General features: G+C 37.0%; 3 protein-coding genes across 7 annotated transcripts; all 3 read right to left on the reverse strand.

Annotated features, from left to right (window-relative positions):
• Window positions 1-1,554: 1,554 nt before the first annotated feature.
• Window positions 1,555-2,398, reverse strand: LOC113353814 (non-classical arabinogalactan protein 30-like). The gene is made up of 2 exons (XM_026597299.1): window positions 2,071-2,398; window positions 1,555-1,971 (listed from the first exon to the last, which is right to left on the reverse strand). The coding sequence occupies exons 1-2, from the start codon at window positions 2,390-2,392 to the stop codon at window positions 1,652-1,654; spliced, it is 642 nt and encodes a 213-aa protein (XP_026453084.1). The 5' UTR covers window positions 2,393-2,398; the 3' UTR covers window positions 1,555-1,651.
• Window positions 2,399-3,088: 690 nt separating this feature from the next.
• LOC113348815 lies at window positions 3,089-8,275 on the reverse strand. 3 transcript variants are annotated; one of them, XM_026592694.1, is made up of 8 exons: window positions 7,907-8,275; window positions 7,145-7,193; window positions 5,323-5,695; window positions 4,991-5,164; window positions 4,552-4,761; window positions 4,264-4,461; window positions 3,589-3,915; window positions 3,089-3,424 (listed from the first exon to the last, which is right to left on the reverse strand). In XM_026592694.1, the coding sequence occupies exons 3-8, from the start codon at window positions 5,632-5,634 to the stop codon at window positions 3,395-3,397; spliced, it is 1,251 nt and encodes a 416-aa protein (XP_026448479.1). In that variant the 5' UTR covers window positions 5,635-5,695; window positions 7,145-7,193; window positions 7,907-8,275; the 3' UTR covers window positions 3,089-3,394. The 3 variants fall into 3 exon arrangements, with proteins under 3 accessions (XP_026448479.1, XP_026448478.1, XP_026448481.1); XM_026592693.1 differs by having other exon boundaries at window positions 7,917-8,044; XM_026592696.1 differs by lacking the exons at window positions 7,145-7,193; window positions 7,907-8,275 and adding an exon at window positions 6,046-6,131.
• Window positions 8,073-12,826, reverse strand: LOC113348812 (probable glycerol-3-phosphate dehydrogenase [NAD(+)] 1, cytosolic). 3 transcript variants are annotated; one of them, XM_026592691.1, is made up of 6 exons: window positions 12,578-12,826; window positions 11,687-12,328; window positions 10,499-10,720; window positions 9,464-9,711; window positions 8,938-9,077; window positions 8,073-8,413 (listed from the first exon to the last, which is right to left on the reverse strand). In XM_026592691.1, the coding sequence occupies exons 1-6, from the start codon at window positions 12,606-12,608 to the stop codon at window positions 8,290-8,292; spliced, it is 1,407 nt and encodes a 468-aa protein (XP_026448476.1). In that variant the 5' UTR covers window positions 12,609-12,826; the 3' UTR covers window positions 8,073-8,289. The 3 variants fall into 3 exon arrangements, with proteins under 3 accessions (XP_026448476.1, XP_026448475.1, XP_026448477.1); XM_026592690.1 differs by having other exon boundaries at window positions 12,551-12,826; XM_026592692.1 differs by having other exon boundaries at window positions 11,687-12,382; window positions 12,551-12,826.
• Window positions 12,827-13,042: the final 216 nt, after the last annotated feature.

The raw sequence follows: 13,042 nt of genomic DNA on the forward strand, positions 1-13,042 counted from the left end.
ACACCAACTTGAAGACGGCCAAGACATCACATACCATATAATTATTAATTGCTTTTGAAAGTACTAATCGAATGAATTAAGTACATGTAACAGCTTGATAGATTTCATATCTCCACTAGCTATACATTCACCCTTACTGTACTCATTCTTAAAATAATTATTGTATCATAAGTGGTGGGTATCTGAGCCATCAGCCATGGCCATGGAACTTGATCACTACTCGTCCATTAATTACAGACTATTACTACTCGTTAGCACTAGCCATAAAAATATATTAAAGATGGTGTAGGCATGCAGTAACAAGGTGAGAAGAAAAGATGGAGATTGGGGGTGGATTTGCGATGGAGAAGAAGAAGAAGTGATTTGAGGTGTTTGGTGTACATAAAAAAAAGTCGATGGATAGGATATATGAAATTTAATTTGAGTGGTACTTACGATAATTGGGGATAGGAATTAAGGAGGATGGGAAATAGGAAATATAGGGTAGGAAATAGGGAAAACCATATTTATTGGGTTTCAAAAGTTAAGACATATATGTCGGCGGGAGCGGCATTCTGTAATGGGTAGTTGGCTTAATTAGTAACATTTGTAAAGTTCTAGATCTATGAGAGCGTCCACAATGGTACGAGTATAACCAAAGACCAAAGACTAAAAAAAAAGATCAAATTTGGGTTTAGTCCGTCATGTGGCGTAGTGGGAAAAGAGTAAATTTGATCGGGCGTTAGTATAATGTTCGCCTGAACGTCAAGCGTTGATAAAGCTTACGCCTGGCATGGGGCGTTTATATAGATTACGCCTGGCATGGGGCGTTTATATAGATTACGCCTGGTCAGTGAGATTCCAAAAAAAAAAAAAAAAATGGGGCGGAGGTATATAAAGCCCGCCCCAAGCAAATCTTATTCAAAATTTATATAAACAGGCGTTAAGTATATGAACGCCCCTGCATCAGGCGTAATCTATATAAACGTCCCAAATCAGGCGTAATCTATATAAACGTCCCAAATCAGGCGTAATCTATATAAACGCCCCATATCAGGCGTAATCTATATAAACGCCCCATGCCAGGCGTAAGCTTTATCTACGTCCGTTACAGGCGAATTCTTTACCAACGCCCCTGCATCAGGCGTTAACTTTACGAACGCGCAATGACTGGCGGACATTATATCAATGCCCGTTGTGTAGGATCAGATTATATCAACGCCCGACTATATTTGGGTTTGGTCTTGGTCGTCGACCAAATTTGGTCTGGGTTTTAGTCTTTGATCAAATTTTGATCTATAGTCCGTCCCACTACGCCTGTCCACTGGATCAAATATTTGGGTTTAGTCGTCCACTGCAGTTGCTCTGAAGGCATCAAATATGGAAAGAACAAAATGACATAATAGAAGTATCCGTGTGAGAGTGTGACACTGAATTGTCAAGTCTCAATACATCCCAAGATTGATACAGTGACACAGTCTCAATACATACCATGTATAGGAGGAGTAGGACTCTCCCTTCTTGCTCACACTAGAAACCAAGGAAACTAGTAAACTACCGGAAACAAAGCGCACACATACACATACACATACACACAAATAAAATACGAGTACATAAATAAGATCTAAATAACTAGGTAGCTACTGAATACTGTTGATGATGAATTGTAAAATCAAGTTTGGGGACAAGATGTTGGATCAAAAGCAAAAGGACCCCGAGTACTGTATAGTGTATAAGGAACTGGTGATGCAGTGAGTGAAAGAGGTTGTTTCCTTTCCATGATCAAGTTGGAACCACTTAATCCAAAATGTAGATCAGTTGGTTTGTTGCATGTATTCACTGGTGACGATACTAGGAACATCTTGCATTTATGTACTCCATAGTTAGTAATCCTCTTTGATGCTTGTAGAAAGAAATAACCGTTCTTGTCTGTTTTCGTTTCTTCTCTTATAGTATACCTGCTGCTGTTACATGCCAACCTCACAACCGCACCTACAAAACCAAAAGAGTATTACCACAATCAAATTCGGATCTGACCCATTTGACGAAGTTCATATCTGCAACAAAACTACAAAGGAGTTTTATCATTACCAGGCAGTGGTGTGGCACCCAAAAGGGTAGCAACACCATGATATTTGCATGGCTTACAGTAAACAACGCCTTGAACAGCCACTAGACTTCTGGGTGGGAGATGAGAACTCGGACCTGGAGCTGGAGCAGGACTCGAACCCGGGAATGGGGAAGATCCAACAGTGTGTATCTCATCGAAATCAACATCATCATCAAATTCTCCTGGATGATCATCATAAACCACTTCACTACTACTAACTATGTTGAGGGTTAAACTCATAATGAACACAAGACTAACCACACAAATCATGTCGATTGGGAGTTTATGAGAAATGAAACGCATGTTGGCTTTTTATTGTCCGTAAGATATATTTCTCTCACTGCTTTAAATAGATGTTTCAAGGTGCTGTGAAATGGGGATTATATAAGGTGCCTAGCATGAGCTTAGGGATGAGCTACGCCAAGGGACTAGGGATGGAGAGAGTATCTTTAACAAACACGGATCAAAGAAAGAGGTGGAGTGATCAAATGGGAATTGTCGTGGTTGATGAATGACAATGACAAGTGTTGCATGGCTTGACATGCATGAACCTTAGAAGCATTGGAATTATGCAAGACCCCTACTTGGCAACTTTTACAGGCTTTAATTTGGCGCTTTAGAACTTAGACAAAAACGTAGCAGTGTTCTATGCATCTTTCTTGGGTATGCATGCTAAATTTGAAATTTGAACTGTCGAAGAGTACAATCCCGAGGATTTTAGTTTTATGTGGAGAAGGAAGAAGACAAATTAAACGGTGAAAACTCGGAAGCGAGTTACATTACATAAACTCATATAAAGCATATGTTATGCTTTTGGACGTTGATGCGTCAATTCCATATTTAAAGATACAGGTCTAAGTATTAGGGATCAGACTTGGCGCGATGTTACCCAGTAGCTGTTTTATGAAAACACTTATAGTGGACCAAAGAAAAAAGAAAGGAAGCTCAGTGAATCTAGCTGTTTAATGAAGTGCATGTATGGTGGACAATGTCACTATGTTGATGCCAAATTAGAAGTATTTAACTCACATGATTTTGTTCAACTATATACAGGCAAATAAAGAAAAAATAACACTTGCGCTGGGCCCCCAGTCCAGACCAGATCACACAAAAACGAGGGGCTTAAACATCGTCAGGATAACAGATTTTCCGCAATGAGAAACTCACTACCTTGAATGGAAATAAAGCTTCATATTGATTGCTTTAAATGTACATCAGAATATTCTGGCACAGCCTCCACTCTATCAAAATCAGAGATTCTCAATAGACTCAATAGAGACACTGGGTACTAAAGATTACTATTGTTTATGCCCACTTCGAATTCTTTTGATACTCCTGAAAATAATTACGGTTACATGCATCAAACCACTGAATTCCAAAGTGAATATCAGCTATGAAACTACTGCAAATTTGCGAAACACTGTAATCTTTTTTTTTGTGTGTGTGTGTCTGTGAATGCATAAGTTAGACTAGAATTCAACATGGTACTCAGTACTCACCATTAACATCATTTCAGCATCTTTTCGAGTCCATGTAGGTACCTTTGCTACTTCTCTATCTGCCAATTTTTTTCTCTTCTCCTTTGACTTTGCCCTATCAATCATGTTTCTTGTGTATATCGCTTTATCTGGTTCTTCAAACTCTTCCTTCTCTTCTTTGAAGTCAACACAACCCAAGGCAATCAAATTGTTACTGTCTTCATTCTGGAGATTCAAGGCAGAAAAGGTATCATCATCAGGGTTCCTCATTTGTCCGTCTATATCTAAGTGTCGGTTGTCGAAGGATGACAGCTTTATTTTCACATAACCGTCGCCAAAATTCTCAACCTAGTCAAGGTACACATTAACATAGTGAAGGAAATTAGTAAGAACATCCCAAACAATTTTGGGGAACTCTGATGATTCTAAATAGGCAAAAATAGACGGAACCAGGGACCTAGCAAAACCTGTGTAGAGGATAATTCTAAGTCTCCTATGTTCTTCTGTTCAGCAAAATCTCTAGCATTGTTTAACAGTGATGAATTTGGGTAATAGAATAAAATACATTAGTTGTCAGAAAGGAAACCAAACTATTCTACAGCTTCAAGAAACCCCTGCATCTACTTCTTTCCACGATAAAGGTCTAAGCCTAATCTTCCAATTGCAGAATTTAACGAAGATGGAAAGTCACCTAACCTCATTCTCCCACTGTTTCTTGAGCTCAAGCAAGTGCTCATATTCTGCATTCTTTTTCTGTTCAGTAGCAGTCAATTTCAGTTGCAGCAAACTAATTTCATTACCGATGTGCTTCACTAGCTCCTTCATATGCTTAATTCTCTGACTGACTAAATGCTTCTGCTTTTTTACAACACCCAAATTCTCCACTCCTACAAACTATACATAAAAATATTGATAACAAATTGTTCAAGAATATGAGAAATAAAAAACGAACACTCATTCGTCCAAAAATTAAACGTAACTTACCTTAACCTGGTTTCTAAAGTTTCGACCCCAACCAGATTCAAAACAATCATAAACATAGTCCCTTCTCTTATCGAAAAACTCCTTTTTCTTAGACTCACTAGCAATAACTGCATCTCTCATCCCCTCTAGTTGTTTAATCTCCGTAAGGAGATGTTTTTCCTTAACTAACGTGTTTTTCCCATGTTGCATCCGAGAACTCAAGCTGCGAATCTGTTTTGCCAACAAATTCCTCCAGTCAAACAAAAAGTAATAATAATTCCCAATACATCTTTATTATTTATTTTTTTGATCAAGAATGAAATAATTTTTATATAGCAGAAGGTATATATCCAGATACAATTGCTGGGGAAAAAAGACAGCTAACCCAGCTAGCAGGTGGTTGAAAAGAAGTGTATACATAAGATTGAAACGAAAGAGACCAGCAATAAGAAAAGCTTACATAATAATTAAGCTCCGCGCTTTTCTCTCTCGTGGGACACACTTCAGTGTGGAGCTTCACCATAGCTTGATTCAAATGGTCTATTTTATTTTTCTTCACGTTTAATATTTCCTGTAACCTCAATTCCTCGCCGGCTAAAGTATACAAGAGTGATAATAAGTCTGCTTTATCCACCTGCTCAAATAATTCAAAACTAAATAAAAAAAATTCTGGTTTGGGATGGCAAGAGATTAGCAATAATTTTTAAGCATCCATCATAATAAAACCTAATTAAGAGAAAAAATTAGAACTCCTTGGTTAAAGTAAAATGAAATTACGGCATGAATTAATACCTGTTTCAATGTTATGGCTTTACTAATTTGAACCCAAGCTTGATTATTCTTCTTAATCTCCTTCTCAACTTGATAAATTTTGGTTTCCAGCTTTGAGTTTTCGTATAATTCAAACTCCACGAAACAACGAGAATCAATTTGTTTAGGTTTCAAGCAATCATCCATAATAAGGGAACTAAGCTGTACTAGCTGATCCGGTCCTTGTGTATGAATCACTTTTTCGATACCATTCTCATATAAACAAAGCCATTCTCCTTCTAATTCACCCTCCTCCAAACACGCATATTTTATACTGTCTTCTACTATTTCCATTTCTTAAGGGTTCCGGGAAGACTTGACACAGAGACAGAATATCATGAGGATCTCTTTGAACCTGAAAAGAAAGTAAAATAAACTCATAGATCAGAGATAACCTACTGAGAGAAGACTTAAGCTGAACGGTTCTAAAGGAAGAGCTCAAAGGCCACAATTAATTAGGACTTCAAGAGACCAAAACAACACAACATTCCTGCCATTTAACCGTAAAAACAACCAAACAGATATATTACAAAGAAACTAAAGAGAAGAATGAAAACAGATAAATATGTGAGTAACTTTAAAATCCAATTACTGTAGAACCACGGCATTCTGGAACTGATATATGTCTGGTGTTCTTTTTCTTTTTTTAGTGTAGATCTATTCCGGTGCCTAATAGAATTTTAAACAGAGTACATAAGTAATTACCAGCAAAACTGCAAAATTACAACAGAAGCAGATGGTACTAAAACTTAATGAGGTGGTCATATTATATAAAGAGATCTGCAGTTCAAAATCCATGGAGTTTTTTCAAAGATTGCTTTAAAATTGGGCCGCAAGAAAACCATACGACATCTATTTGACTTTTCCTTTCATTTTTTTATTCCCTTGAATCAGTTCTCAATGCCAAATGCTGCAGCAGAGACAAAAATGACAAATTAATATTTTAATAATCATGTATTTCTTTTTTTTTACTTTATTCTACCAAGATGGGGTTTGTTTTATTGTTATCCCAGAGATGAATCAGTCTTCATAAAATATAATTTTCATTATCAACCAAACTCTTGTTTGAGTCGCATATAAAGTACTCAAGGGTCAGATCGTTGATTGAAAGATATGCCTGAATGAGTCTTTCAACTTAACAAAATTGAAAATACTTGAGCAATTCAAATAAAAATAAGTACAAACTTGAAAGGTTGCAGAAGAACAAATTGCTACTTATCTAGGGGTTGTATAGAGTATGTGTTTCTAAACAATACATATCAGGCGCTATGGTTGCATTTTGTCCAACCACACCATGAACACAAAGTCCAGAAAAACTCAAGCAACACAATGTACGTGAACCATTTATTCATATCATCATATGACTAGTTCTAAGACAAAAGACCAAACCTACAACTCAAAAAAAAAAAAAAAAAAGTGGTACTGCTTTTGAATTCCATAGTCTAGAAATTCATCCATTTATTACTATTACACTTGAGGGAACTTTTCTCTAATATAAGTGGCGGGGTCATTGAGCATATGACGGTTCAAAAGATTCCTGCTACACCATGCGATTATCTCCTCTAAACAGGTAGAGAGAATTTATATATAACCAAGCTCAGACCACGTCAAGCATGCATAATTTCGAACAATAACTATTAACAACCATGTTTATCTCTTCCATTAATACAACTCTGCAATATTTCCTCTTCTCTCTCTCGTCGTATCATGTCTAGATTACTGGATTCCTCAGAGTTAGTAATAGTTAGAAACAGTAACAGACCAACACGATAACTATTGTAAATCCAAGCAGTAAGAGCCATACCTCGTCGACTTCCCCGTCATCCTTCCATCTATGAGTAAACGACATTTACCTACCAATAAAAGAAGTTAGAAAAGTAACTATGAGTGGACGCTACATAGTACATACAGCGGGCAATTGTTGAAAGTTGGAACTGTAAAGCACAGAAGCAGAGCAAATCCAGTTGACAGAATTAAGCAACCTTTGATTGCCAATGTAGTTCACTAAATTCTGGGTAATCAAGATTATCAGCATAATTCATTTCTACTGCAAGTAACACTGAACTCTTCCGGACTAGTGTTTGATAGTTGATTTAGGGTACCAAAATCTCTGCAGATTATTTGAAGAGATTTATCATCTCTACCAACAATCAAACGCTAATCAACCCAGTATTTTTTTAAGCGCTTGTTTGTGTGGATAGTGAACAGGTATAGTTTAGGGTTTCCTCTTTAGTAATTTGTTGTGATTTGTTGAGAGCACCGATTAGGTTATGTGGAGTTAGTGTGGAGAGGTCCGATTCAGGGACTGCTGGAAACACATAATCTGGTGGCAGTCTGTGTTGTGGTGAGTACAAATTATAGAGAAGTAGCACGTTGGGAATGAGGATGAGCGCCCAAGGCTAAGACTAGGCTTATAGGACGCTAATGCCACGCTTACCTCAAATTCCAACTCCCACTCCCAAACGAGTGAGGTTTGGAACCCAAACTACATATTATGAAACTTTTTAAATCCTAAACTCTTGGAGCAGCCATGATGTACAAATTTAAGTTTCTGAAACTGTAGTACCCAGATTTACCTACTGTAGCCCACCATCGATCCTTTTTGAAGTGCAAATGCGCAGCTCATTGGCGAATAAGGAGGAGGCAGGTCTTCAATCACATTCAGCAAGAAGGCCTAAGAACATTTTAAGGAAGGAGGATATGAATTATATCAGGACTGAAGCTTTAACTAATTAAAAGAAAAAAATCATAATATTGCAGGTAGCTAGTGCATTTGGAACAGTAAAAGCTCTGAATCATGAAGTTAAAATACAACCAATTAAACTTAGTTAGAAAAGACTGAAATGAAAGTAATCCATAGAGTCAAAGTTTTTCAACAATCATGTTTAGCCTTTGATCATATGACCATAGCATCAAACACACACACACACAAAAAGTTGATGCAGGTGGTCAAGGTTGTCGAAGAAGTGAAGGTCTGTAGAATGCATGGCTTTGTGCAATCTCTATGCGATCTCGTGGGTCATTCATGGTTTCATCCCTCAGTGTTTGTAGAATGGCTTGCGAAGGAAGCTCCCTACAGAAACCAAAAAAAAAACAAGGTGCAAGAAAACGGTAATCAAGATGCACTCCCAAAATTGTCTTTTTGAAATATAAGAATTAAGAGATCTCCGACAATGTTCCTAAACTGAAGTGGTTTTTAATTAAAGGTCTGGTTATCGCCTTTGGAATGGCGCAAAACAGTAGTCAAATGAATGCTTTTTCTAAATTTCTTTTGATCACTAATGAATGCCTTCCTAATTTTCAACACTTTTCCATCAGAGAACTTAAGTTCAAACCAGAACATGTTCCTGAATACTGATACTCTGGAATCAGAGCCAACCATGAGCACTATCCGGAGAGACAAGTTTAAACCAGTTTACGATTTTCAAGAATATTTTCCAACTCCCCTCAGGTAATGAACACAAGTTCAAACAAGGTAATAGTTCAGACACATTTTCTTCTTTTATTTTCCAATTCTTTTGTAATTTTTATTTGAATAGATCTTAAACATATCACACAGACTAAATGGAGAAAGTTAGGGGAGAATATGAATTTTACCTTTTAATAAGTATTTTATAAAGTGTTTTCAGTATGGGGCAAAGCTCAGCAGGCGCAACAGGCTTGTTTTCTTCAGGATGTGGGATGCTCAAAGAAGCCTGGCTTAACAACTCATAAAATGCTCCCACAGCAGATACCCCCTATGCAATTAAGAACACATGAAGTTAGTGTTGCTTATTTTCATGCTTGCCTGTGCGAAAATTTGGAGCAGCAATAATAGTCAACTTCCGCAGTTCCTTCAAATTATTAAAAAAAAAAACTGGCAGAAAAGAAAAAGTACATGCACAGTTATGCACCACCAACCATAATTAGAATATTAACAATATTTATAATATTAAATAACAAACTGATATTTTTCTCAAAGGAATTAATGTTATTTTCTATTTTAATAAAAATCCAACATCATTATATAACCAGAGAACCCACTTGAACCTTGAATAGCACTGGTGCTTAATGAATATGTGCTGCCCGAGTGTGTGAACACAGACACATATTCTGGACAGAATTATAAGAAGCTATGTTTTACCTGAATCATTCCTTTTCCTTTGATGCTATCACCCATTTCAAGACTTATTAGACCCTTGGCTAACATATGGCCATACCATGCATTTCGACCTTTCAATAACGTCACATAAGTATCAGCCAGCAAAGGCCCAGAAAGTTTCTCTGGTTCTTCAGCCAGCAGATGAGTAATAAATATCATCTCTGATGTACAGTGTGCAAAATAAACTGACTTGCTCGTTGCACTTTCATTGGTTAGTGCAGCGACCATTCCTATGGAAACCAACATTCATTTGTTGATTAAAAGAAAAGATAAAACAAATATTCCAATCAAAAGTCATATTTCAATATCACATAAAATAATAAAACGACTATGCTTCATGTATTTTCTAAGGAAAACACGAGTTACCCAACATGATTATTTCCTTGTAGAACAGCCAATCATATAGTGATTTCCTTCAATTGAATAGAACTACTAGACAAAATTGGTGTAAGCATGCCCTTTGATGTTCCGGTTAGGATAAAGAAAATAATAACAGAAAATAGGTATGCTAATGAGGATACACGCAGAAATGGTTATCACATTCAACAACAAGAACTTATTATAAGAACCTGGCCATAAGATTACTAAAAGATGAGTAACAACAACTGTTTAACAACAGTATGCACCATTTGAGCTGGGTTATGTCTCCTACTAGGCTATTATCTACTTTTTAGTTTAACCTTTTCATCATGCCTATGATCCAAACCATTTGAATACACTTCTAGTAAGTTGCCTAGAAAATCTTGGCTATGGTCACTAGCAATTGTGGTTTTCACCAAGACCAAATCCCACTTAAGACCACCTAACTCTACTTGAAACTACTTTATCTTGTTTACTTTCTCACAACTTGAAACTTATATGACATGTTTTCCTACAAACAAATTTGAAACCCCAACCTGCAATAAGTATAAACACAAGAAGGTTTCCTTCACAAATATGACACATACTTCTTACACAAATTCAGGTGCACTAATTACATAAAACTCGGAAATAACATTCACGAAATTTAAAGCTTACCAGCTCCAATGGCATAAACATTCTTTAATCCACCCATTACTTCATGAGTAACTAGATCACTGTTATCCCACACGATGAAATGAGGTTGTCTTAAAAACTTTGCGAGAGGCTTCCTCCACTTTTCAGTGCCACAGATTCGAGCATTGGCGTACTCCATATTATAAATCTCTGAAGCAATATTTGGCCCTCCAAGATAAAGAATGTTCTCCATAGGTACTTCAGCTGCCACACTCAAACAATCAGAGGCTGAAAAAGAAACAAAAAACTTCCGAGAAAAAAGAAAAGAAAAAGAAACCTGTTTAACTAGCAAAGAGAATTTTAATACCAGCATGATAGAAAATTGAAAAAAGCAATCAGCAAATCTGGAAATAAAGCGAAGGAAAAACAAAAAACAAAAGGAAGCACAACAGCACAGGAAGATTTTAGCTGCTACCAATCAAAAGAGAAGAAAACCTGTAAAACGCAACAAAGTAACAGCAAGGGGATAACACCAAAAATCAATAGATTTAAAGGCTTGGCAGGAGAACATTAACTACTAAAGAAATACTTCAATTCATTCTTATAAATGACATGGCCCGGCTAGAAGAACATTAATTGAAAACAAAGAACTACAGATGGCACACCAATTACCAGAATTTATTTGAAATATTCCATAAGCTACCCAAAGTAAGATCTACGGCTGTACAAAATGTTGGATTATGAGGAGATAAAACAAACTTCATGTTTTCATTGCTGTATCAGATTCAGCAGGGCAAAAATGCCAGCATGTTGGATTTGAAACTTCAAGGGACAAATGAATGTGCAGGTGAGTTTTATGAAGATATGAATGTTTATCTTGAAGCAGGTTGTAAATATTTCAGAGCCTTTAACTATGGCATCATAGTTCTCTATGACCTTCAAGTAAGTCTGCTCCTATTCGCATTTCCTGTATTGCCATTTTGTGCATCATAACAATTATTATGCCTTACCAAGTGAAGGGGAACTGAAAGGGGTCGGGTTTCCGGACTAAACAAAGATGGTTGTCATCAGAACTTAAAACTAAACAGCCAGAAGCGCATTGCTACAAAAACTAAGCCAACAGTTGGGAAATGCACAAAAGACAATGTAATCAAAAATTAAGCAGGAGAACAATTAGACCAAAACAGTAAGTAAAAATCACCTAATAAATCAAGAAATGAGAAGTTTTACTTGCTCGGCTAATCATCTGCGTGGGAGTTATGATATGAGGCACAGGCTCCAGTGCAGCTTCGATACCCTTGGTTAAAGAGATTATAATGGGAGACATTCTTCTCTCCTTCCAATATCTACTAATCTCTTCAAACACTTCACGAGTTTCAGTTGACGGTAAGCCATTAATAACAATGTCAGCATCCCACACTGCTTCTTGCAAGTTCGTAACAACCTTCATAGGACAGAGGGGTGTGTCAATCATGTTCAGGCAAAACCCATCTTTCAGAATTTCATCTGCATGCAAAACTCGGTCACCTAATCTAGCTTCAACATATTTTAAATACGCGCAACGCCTAATGAGCCTTCTCAATATATCCTCCCTTGAATTGATAACTTCAAATAGGTGCTCCGCTGTGGATCTATCAACTGACCTTCCGGGTCTTCTCCATATCCTAATCTGAACTTTCTCTCGAAATTGGCCATAAGCATTTTGCAAAAGAGCTGCAAAAACACTACCCCAGGCACCAGCTCCAATCCCCACAATGTTTAGCTGATCACCCTCGGCTTTGCCAAGAAGACGCCGTAGTTCATCAAGCTTCTCTTCAGCAACAGCCAAATTGTTACCAGAATCATTTAATCCTTCAGAACTTCCAGCCATTTCTGTTAAAGAGCAATCGAATCAATTTTTTAAACGAATCACTCAATCAAGTCAACCTGCAATGGAACTATTAAATTACTTTTTGCATTGGGTTAATTTGATCAGACCAGATAGATTCAATTTTCAAAGCTGGAAAGAGTTTTCTATTCAAGTTTGTATTGACTATCGAATCGAACAAAAGAAATTCAACCAAATGACAAAAAACAGAGGTACAGAAATAGAACCTTTAGTGTTATCAATTGAAAGCTTACTTCTGATACAGATTTCTGTACTTATATTCATTAAAAATCCTAAAACCCCTGAGATAATGCTTCAACTTTTAGGTAGTCCAGACCTAAACCAGTGGGTTGCGTGTGGCTCGTTTAGGACGCTCGTCGACCTTGCTATAACCGGGACAACATGGGCTGGCTCAGCCGTTCAGATTTGGGACAAGACGTGGCACAATCTGAATGGTGGGGAGGAGAACGATAATGTTGAGATCGATAGCCGGTGAAAGAGAAATGATCAAAGGTCCGGAACGATTGTCCCAGATTTGACCCCATGTTATTTGTCTCAGCTTTAACATTTTCGTTTCCATCTCGTTCCTTCTTCTCTCTTTCTTTCTGACTCAGATGAGTTGTATAATTTGACTCCCTTTATCTGACTCATTCAATACGAAATTAACTCGGTGCGTCCTATTCATATTTTATGTGTTCCATATGTCAAAGTAAATATTC

Source organism: Papaver somniferum, chromosome 2 (genome assembly GCF_003573695.1).
Source record: "Papaver somniferum cultivar HN1 chromosome 2, ASM357369v1, whole genome shotgun sequence".
Lineage (NCBI taxonomy): Eukaryota > Viridiplantae > Streptophyta > Magnoliopsida > Ranunculales > Papaveraceae > Papaver > Papaver somniferum.